A 9,689-nucleotide genomic window follows, 5' to 3' on the forward strand; every position below is an offset into this window, starting at 1 on the left:
CATATGCGCACATGTAGCCAACTTGCGTCATTTAAGCGCTCACATAGCCACAAGGTAAGCTCGCAGTTCCGAGGAAACCAACTTGTGGGTCTTAAGTTATTTATATCGCGAGCAGCTAACACCCATCATCCCATCCCAACGCACAGCAGCCCGAGGCACCATCCTGATTGGCTAATGTGATGGTTTTAATCACAGACATAAACCTCCTCATTAGGGCAAGAGAGGAAGCGGGGAAATTGGGAGGCTCACGCTCAAGCCGAGCGGAGAAGCCAGTTCCTCACGAGGAATTTCCTGCTGCCCGTCTATATCTCAGCATGACTAAAAAAAAACGGTACTGTAGATTAACAAGGAATTCTTGCATAGAATCCTTGTTTTTCCAAACAAGTCACAGTATGTGGCACATTACTCCACATCTACTGGCACGATTACACTCAGCTCAGTTTAGCACATGCAGCTGGTTGTAAGACCTTTTCTAGAAATAGAGTTTTGCCTGCTTCTGCATTTGTCTCTGAAAACTCTTGAACAAAGTTCTGGATCATGGTGATCTCTTTTACACGAATGCATCTGGGCATTGCTCACACATGTTAGATACTGTACTGAGATTTGTTATGAATTGTAAAACCCTCACTCATCGCTGTATGCTTTATTACCAAGTTTGTCTGTATACATTTACAAATACCAATGACTGAGCCTACGAAAGGTCAAAGACAGCCAACCAGTATGTTCCTAGTGCAAGGACTGAGCTGGGAAGGAAGGCTTTTATGTGCTCTGCTCCTCTCACCTGGAATAGCCTCCAAAAAGATTTGACACAAAGAGAATCGGTCTCTCTGCCTGATTTTAAAGCTCTCATATGTACATGGGTGAATAAATAGGTTGGTAGTTTCCATTGTGCTCAGGCATTTTAATATTTCAACATGTTAATGTATGTCCTCTATGTTTTTATTGTGGTTATTGTTGTTTGTAATTTGTTTTATGCAGCTGTCTTGGTCAGTGGGACTTGCCAAGTTAAACTGGGTTAACTAAAGGGTCATATGCCCAAGGTTGAGGTCACTGTGACATTGTCTTACTAATTCTTGTGAACGTGATACCCCACTAACACCTTGAACATTGAACTGATTAGATTTTGGTGGCCAAAGGTCAAGGTCAGTGTGAACTCGTCTCGCTAATTCTTGTGAATGTGATATCTCAAGAACACTTTTAAAGGAATTTCTTAAAATTGGGCACAAACATCCACTTGGACTCAATATTGAACTGATTAGATATTGGTGGCCACAGGTCAAGGTCACTGTGACCTCATATTGCTAATTCTTGTAAACACAATACCTCAAGAACACCTTGAGGGATTTTTTTAAATTGGCAAAAATGTCCACTTGGACTCAAGAATGAATCAGTTAGAATTTGGTGGTTAAAGGTCAAAACTCAAGGTCACTGTAACCTCGCAAAACATGTTTTTGGCCATAACTCAAGAACTCATATGCTAATGGTGACAAACTTTCACACTAATGTCTGACAGGATAAAATTCTGACATGATGACATATCCAAAAGGTCTAAGGTCAGCTTCACAGTATTCTGGACATTACTCAACATCATAACTCAGGAACAGAAGAAATTTGGTCAGATACTGAATTGGTGACTCTAATCTTGGGTGTCCACCTTGGAACTGTGCTGACTTTAAAGATCTTCTGGAGATGTTTTCACAGAAAGGGATTTAAACTGTGAGTCCAACTTGACTAGTTCACAGGCAGTAATTCAGGTTATCCTCTGTGTGGAACTGTCAAAGATTTTAGAAATCCAAAATATTTTTCTATTAGTGTGGTGAGGGGAGCCTTGAGATGACTTTCATCTTTAGACATGCTGGTTGAAATCATAACAAGCTACGAACAAACACAACACTGGAAACAATCCTAAAACCCGACCTCTGTTTCCTACTCTTGATTAGGTGAATTAAACATAACAAACATGCAGTGCCATTCAAGCTGTCCCTGATTGTATGTCTAAAACTTTCCTTTCGCTGCAACAAATATAAATATTGGTGTTATGTGGCTTCCGGAAAATCGAGCCTTGACCAGTTAGTACACCACATCCTCTCCCAGGCATCCGGGATGAGCGAGACAGCCATGTTAATTCCCCCGGACAGGCAGATGAAGTCTGTCATCACCCAAACACAGATGCTACCACAGGGATACAAGGTCACACACACATGCACTAAAATGACGCCTCAGACACACGCATCCTGAAACATACTGAACATGCATGTGTATCCACATATGCTCTGCAATCACACAACCAACCACTCACTCATCCTAAACACATGTGGACACTGATACATTCGAGCAATCATTTGCACACATACTGCACATGCTCATGTATTCAGAACCATATATCATGAAGACTTGGGTTTACACGCACATGTACACACATTCATACACACTTTTCGGGCTCCAGTTTCCTCTTGGGGACACACAACACCCTCCTTATCCAAGGCCCCTGTCTGTCCACCCTGGCAATAATGGTTAACAGCTGGGCATGCGATCCCATAGCTGCCTATGGGTGTCCCATAGCTCTGCTGGGTTATATTAAGACCCCTGATTGCACGTTCAGACACGCTCTTACGATCTCTGTGGAGTCATATGATCTTTTGACTCAGGACCAAGGCCAGCGTATTCTGTTAAAGGACAAAAATGCTGTCAGATTCCTCAGCAACACCTACTGAATAGTTGATGACTTGCCAAGTCATACCAAAGTGAATCAGCCACCAATTAAAAGAGTAACAAGTAATTTTAGTTTGTCGCACAACCTTGCTGGTAAAGCAGCCATGCTATAACGATAGATTTATCAGTGTTTTGCTTCCAACCCATTTACTTTCAAAATTATTTTTCAAAGTTTTGCATTTGCCTCCATGTTAATGCAAAGAGTTCTCAAGAACATGCTTGTCGCCCTTTTCCACCAACATGGAGCTGGTTTCAGCAGTTCCCGCACCTAACCATTCAGAGCATTTCAACCAAAAAGAAATTGGTTCAAATCACGAATAACTGGTTCTTAGCTGGAACCGAAACACAGCAGGTTTCCTCACCCTGAAGTGTGAACTGTGACGACATCAGTGGGCGTCATATTCTACAGGTTGAAAAGAGAGGTTGGAGAAGGCAACAGTGAAGAAGTCAAGTGAGAGACTGTTTGAAGAAACAGCGTGCAGTAGTCTCATTAGTAGTTGGTCCATGCTTGTTGTTTTGGATAAAAAGAAATATCTGTACACATCCTTGATTACAGTAGTTTTGCTATTAACTGTTGGATATGTGAGCTTGTTTCCTAGATGGCACCATGGTTCCAAGAATCCTGTAGGGCACTGGTTCAAGAACCAGAGCTTATTTGGTGGAAAGGGGTTATGGGTGGGGTTGTCACAGTTGCAGGCAATCATATGTAAAAGATTAACTTGCACTGTCCATGTTATCAACTGTTCCTGCGTTTCTGTTATGATTGTCATGACTGTATGATTCACTGATGTGTTTTGAATGGATCATATTCCTTTGGCACTTGCAGTGTGATCACCTGTTGTATGGCCTTCTATGTGTTAGCACCACTGCAATTGAAACACCATCAGATATGTGATATATTTTGAAAAGTTATCTCCATAATCTCTCTTTTGTTTACGTTGCATTCCTCATGTGTCACAGGCATCGAATGTACCACATATCTATTTTTTAAATGTCATTCCTGTATGTGATTGTCTCTGTTTATTTTCACAGTTTTATTTTCAGGGCAGCATACCTACTACCAGATTTATTATTAATGCACATATGCATTGTAAGTCACTTTGAAAAACTGCATCAACAAGATGCCGGAAATATAAATCTCATGGATCATCTGTTGTTTTCTGTTTGTCAGTGTACTGGAGGCATCAGTGGAGGAGAGATGGCAATTTTCGCATCCAGAGCAGGACCCGGCCCCTGCTGGCATCCAGCGTGCTTTGTGTGCGCCACGTGTCAAGAGCTGCTTGTGGATCTGATATACTTCTACTACAATGGAAAGATCTTCTGTGGACGACACCACGCTGAGCTTCTAAAACCACGATGCTCTTCTTGTGACGAGGTAAGACACAGCACCATCCACTTAATGTTCTGCAATGATCCTTTCCAATGTTAGCACCATAGTCTGTGGAGTTTCACGGAGCTAACAACTGTATATGTGTTTCACTTTAGATCATTTTTGCGGATGAGTGCACTGAAGCAGAGGGTCGTCACTGGCACATGAAGCACTTTGCCTGTTTTGAGTGTGAGACCATGCTCGGGGGGCAACGATACATCATGAAAGATGGCCGGCCCTACTGTACTGGGTGCTTTGAGTCACTGTATGCAGAGTACTGTGAGGCCTGTGGTGAAAACATTGGTGAGTTATATTTGTGAGGTACTGCTTACTTGTTTTCAAGGAGGTTATTTTTGGCTTGTATGTGTCAGTAGGATTAAGAAAAGCTTTTGGCTTTATTTCTTGAAACTTGGTGGAAGAGTGTAGCATGGGCCAAGGAAGGATCCGAATGAAAGGACAGATGCATAAATTATTTGTGACTATCGTTACCATTGCAAGATATTGCATCTGGCCTTGGCAGAGGTCTGCACTCTCCAAGTGCCCTCCTAGTTTCTCTTGAGATTAAAAGAAAGAACCAAACTTTTTATACCCAAGGTCAAACACAAGATCATGCTGATGTGTTTCTTTAACTGCTTGTGCAGAATTACCTAATCTTATGCTATTTTTCTCTTCATGCTACCATCATTTAGGTGTTGACCATGCCCAGATGACCTATGAAGGTGTACACTGGCATGCCTCAGACCAGTGCTTCTGTTGTGCCCAGTGCAAGACATCCTTGCTGGGTTGTCCCTTCCTACCAAAGCAGGGTCGCATCTATTGCTCAAAGGCCTGCAGCCAGGGGGAAGACATTCATGCCTCCGACTCGTCTGACTCTGCCTTCCAGTCTGCCCGCTCACGTGAGTCACGTCGCAGTGTGCGCATGGGGAAGAGCAGCAGGCCTGCTGAACAGTGGAGACAGTCGCAGCTGTTTAACCCTCCTGCTGTCGTACCCCCGTTTGAGTACAGAGATGGAGAGGGTGATGGAGATGCTGATTGCGACATTGGTATCATTGGGCGTAAGCTGGCCCGTCAAGGCCTGGAGGACGAGAGGTTCTGGCGGGAGCGGGAGGAGCAGGATGCTGGTGGAGAGGAGGATCCAGAGGAATGGGCCCAGCATGAGGACTATATGACTCAGCTCCTTCTCAAGTTTGGGGACCGCGGAATGCTACATCAACTTCAGCAGCCATCCCTTCAATCTCCCAGCCCCAGCAGTGATAGAAACAGGTTAATAAGTGTCTCTGACCCCTGGCTAAAGCCTGATACTGCATCTATGGGGGTTACTGCGTCCTCACCCACCCCTGCCAGTCCCACTCAGAGCCAGACTTCTAATCAATCCCGAGCCAACAGCCTTAGCCCTGGACTGATGAGCAAGAAGAACCTGCCTGAAATGTACTGGGCTCAGTCACAGGATGGGTTGGGAGACTCAGCCTATGGAAGTCACCCAGGTCCTGCTAGTGCCAGAAAGATCCAAGAGCTGGAGCTGGACCAGGATCAGGACCAATCTGAGACAGGAAGACGGGCCTTCTGGCCAGACACCAGGCAGTGGTATGAAGATTCCCTCGAGTGTATCGCTGATGAGCTGAGGAAAGCTGAGCAGGGTGCTGGAGATTCCATGGACTCCCTGGCGCTCTCGAATATAACTGGTAAGGAGACCGCTGTTTGCTTGTGTGCAATGGAAAAACTGTGCTTTCTCTTTATATGAATAGATGTTCAAAACACGTCTTTTCTGCTTGCTCTTTTTAGGTGCATCAGTGGATGGAGACGGCAGGGATAGACCTATAGTCTACACCCTTGCCATTCAGGGTCCCTCAGTGGCAGATGACTGTGAGAAAATGAGCAACATGGGAACGTTTAATTCATCTCATCTTCACCACAGTGCCAACTCTCTCAACCTTAACATAGAGAAGGGAGATGATGAGGAGGTAGCATTGGCAATGAGGGGAGGACCCCCAGGAGGACTTCTGTCATTGTCCCCACGTTCAGAAGACCTCCCTCCTTCCTTTGTCCATGCTCCAGCTCTGAGGAGGAGCAAGTCCCAGTCCAGGCCTCCTCAGATGGTCAAGTTCTCAGAAGACACTGTGGACAATGGATATAATGACGGGTTTGATGTCAATATTAGAAAGCATCCCATGAGTGAGAAGCCACAACGGAGGGTGTATTGCCCAGATGAGATGGGCCGAGAAAGAAGCCGCCCATCAAGCCACCATGGGCGCAGCAGGCAGCACCACCACCGGCAAGGCCGGCACCATAGGAGCCGCAAAACTCGCTCGGACAACAACCTTCACATGGTGCCTTTGGAGAAAGCACAGAGGCCGTATGAGCCCCAGCAGCAGGGTTTGGTAAACCCTCCTTGTGGTGCCATGCTCCTTCAGCATCCTGCACACAGGCTGCCCTTGGCCTACTCCCAAACCAGATCTGACTATTTGCTTCAGGGCTCAGCTCAAGGAGACCCACGAGTCGAGCATTTCATGGGTCTCTACAGAGACGAGGATGACTTTTGCTCTACTTGCTCTTCCTCATCGTCGGACTCTGAGGAGGAGGGTTATTTCCTGGGCCAGCCGATCCCTAAGCCTCGTGTGGCTGGGCGCTACTACGCTGAGGACTACCCTACAAGGGTTACAGCCCTCTCTCCCCAGAGCCTCGGCTCACAGACTGGTCGCAGAAAGAGCCACCGCTCCAAAAACTGTATCATCTCTTAACAGCTTAGAGTGCATTTACATTATAACCTGCACTAGACTTAGCAATAAAGTCAGATTTCCTGATCATTATAGTTTTGCAGATGAAATCTGGGTTTAGAGAGGCAGTTTAAAGCAACCCATGTGCACAGACTGCGGATTTTGCCCGAACAGAAGGTGCATGGCCAACTGTCAAGATGCATATCATATTTTAGGCCCAAATCTACTGAAAGAACAAATCCATCCAAACTGCTAAGACAGATCTGTGTAACATATTGTCAAAATCATTTTTTGTGTATGTGCAAATTTGGCCTATATACTTACTGAATTTTAGCACTAACATGACACACCCGTAAAGTTAGAAGTCTTTCTTTAGACAGTGCAGACCAGAATTATGCAGAGCTGGCAGAGTGGTGATATTTTTTCTTTCATTTCAACATTTGCCTTTGAGTTTTTAAAAATGTTAAATGTTAAATGTTTGATGTTAAGTTTCGCAGCATTATCTTTGTGTGCATTAAAATGGCAACACAGTGTACACAGAGGCTGATAAAGTAGAAAATAGAAACAAACCAAATAATTATTTAATGCATAATAGTACAGAATGATAATGTATATATTAAGTTAAGATTTTAATACTGGTATTTTTATATCCGTGTTTTAAAGAATTGTTTCTGTTGAAGTGTATGATAGAAAAAATAGCAGTTGTAATGGTAAACAAACAGACCTCGTTAATATTTCATGAGAAACAAACAAAGAAGGTGCCACTTCATAAACTGTGCTCTCTTCACAGTTAAGTGCCATGTTACTTGGTAACAATGTCTATTATCACATATATTCCACAATGCTCAATATTGGTGTAGAAAATATGAAACGAATGGCTGCAACACCTGCATTTTCCATATTCAGCTGAACTGTTCACTACCCTTGCTCTGACATAACCAGCTAAATGCTTTGTGATGTAAAGACGCTTGTAATAAATATTTTTTCTCCTCTCAAAGCTTCAGGAATTATTGTTTTTTCTCACATTTCTGACATATATTCATGTTCAAATGTGATTTTTTTGTGACCCTTAGATCAGTGGTTCCCAACTGACAGGTCTCGGTTCCATTCTGAATGGACCGCAAGTGACTCGCAAATGTGTCAAGTTTGTAAAAAACACGCTTTATTTTGAGATACAGTGAATTTCCAGCACAGAGCTTTTATTTTGAAGTGCCGTTTCCTGCTGTAGAGTGAGTGACTAACTGACAGCTACTTTACAGAGACAAAACTAGCTTGACGTCATGGCCAAATGCAAGTACGATGCTGAATAAATTAAACTGTGTGGACCTTGAACTAATGACTAAGCAGAAATCTGGACCTCATGGCGGGACCAGTTAGGAACCACTGTCTTGGATTGCAGTGGAGTAGCATTCTTTCAAACATCTGTAAAATGCCTACATTTCTATCTATACTTAAAGATACTTATGAAACATAGACACCTTAAGTGTTGACTGGTCGATTAAACATTGCTACCTTTGCTAGTCACCAGAAATACCTGTAGTAATGTGCACATTTAAATCAAATATTAACATAAGCTGCACTGACATGTCGTTAGAATTTAATGGTGCTATAAAAAATGAGCATCTGCTCGATACTAATGATAACAACGCTGGATTTAACATAAAGTAAAATAAAATAAAACAAGTAGTGAGGTGAAAAGTGGGACAAAGTCTCGGAAAACTAGCATTTTGATTTCATTTATTGAGTCACTGTCATGTTTTGTATGATAATGTGCAATGTTCATAATGCAAATGGCTCTTATTCATTCATTTTCCATAATTGCTTATCCTGTCAGGGGTCGCGTGGGGGGCTGGAGCCTATCCCAGCTGTCATTGAGCAAGAGGCAGGGTACACCCTGGACAGGTTACCAGACTATCACAGGGCTGACACATAGAGACAGACAACCATTCACACTCACATTCACACCTACGGACAAGTCACAGATTAACAGCATGTCTTTGGACTGTGGGAGGAAGCCGGAGTACCCAGTGAAAACCAGACAGACAATGTATAATCTTATTGATTAAATTGTGCTTAATTTGGATTTTTTTTTAGTGTTTTCTTACTTTAGACTAGTCAACTCATTATGTTCAAACTTCAAATTATAAATAATTTGCTTGCATACAAATGAATTTAAAAATAAGGCATGCTGCCTCATTGACATACACCAAACAAAAGTACCAAAACACAGTATGGAGGTCAATAATGCCAGTAAACTGATCTCGAAATCTTGTAGGTCGAGTCTGTGATGTCAGTGGTCAATGGAGTATTTTCCTAACTGTTGTTGATAGATGACAACGAAACAAGTTTACAGAAATCGTGTTTACTGCACCCTTCAGAGACCCTTCAGTCTGTGCAAAGCTTTGTCTGTGTCACTGAAATAACCAAACCCATTTCTAGACAGTACAAACTTATACAAGAATGTAGAATTTAGCAGCACTCACTCATACATCTTGACCGCTACAAAATAAACATTTACATAAATGAAAATACTACAAAAACAAAATAGTCTGGCTTTTATCTGGCTTTTCTTTAGGAAAAGGTCAAGGTGATCATGCTGCGGGACTGACCGTCTTTTCTCAGCAACATATCGTCAAATTAGGCTCAATAATGAAACCCACGTTAACCATTTCCACCGTGATGTGACATTTTTTAAATAGAGGGAGTGTTTTTTGCCAACATTTGACAGAAAAACTTTCAACAATATTTTATAAGTGACATCTTTCAACAGAGAACTTGAAGGTAAAAAACAGTCCATTCAAATTTAACACTGTTCGTCCCCACAGACGATGCATCCTCTCCATGCTGACTTCAGGTTGCTGTGCTGTAGAAGTCCAGCAATCCAAAAAGTATTC

General features: G+C 42.9%; 1 protein-coding gene across 2 annotated transcripts in view; it reads left to right on the forward strand.

Annotated features, from left to right (window-relative positions):
• Positions 1-7,810, forward strand: part of prickle1b (prickle homolog 1b) — a 41,224-nt gene extending 33,414 nt beyond the window's left edge. For both annotated transcript variants that reach the window (XM_050035871.1, XM_050035870.1), the window contains exons 5-8: positions 3,884-4,087; positions 4,198-4,384; positions 4,771-5,763; positions 5,864-7,810. In XM_050035871.1, coding sequence (XP_049891828.1) covers positions 3,884-4,087; positions 4,198-4,384; positions 4,771-5,763; positions 5,864-6,819 — 2,340 coding nt within the window. In that variant the 3' untranslated portion in view covers positions 6,820-7,810. The remainder of the gene's footprint in view (positions 1-3,883; positions 4,088-4,197; positions 4,385-4,770; positions 5,764-5,863) is intronic.
• Positions 7,811-9,689: the final 1,879 nt, after the last annotated feature.

The sequence above is a fragment of the Epinephelus moara genome, chromosome 23, assembly GCF_006386435.1.
Source record: "Epinephelus moara isolate mb chromosome 23, YSFRI_EMoa_1.0, whole genome shotgun sequence".
Classification (NCBI taxonomy): Eukaryota; Metazoa; Chordata; class Actinopteri; order Perciformes; family Serranidae; genus Epinephelus; species Epinephelus moara.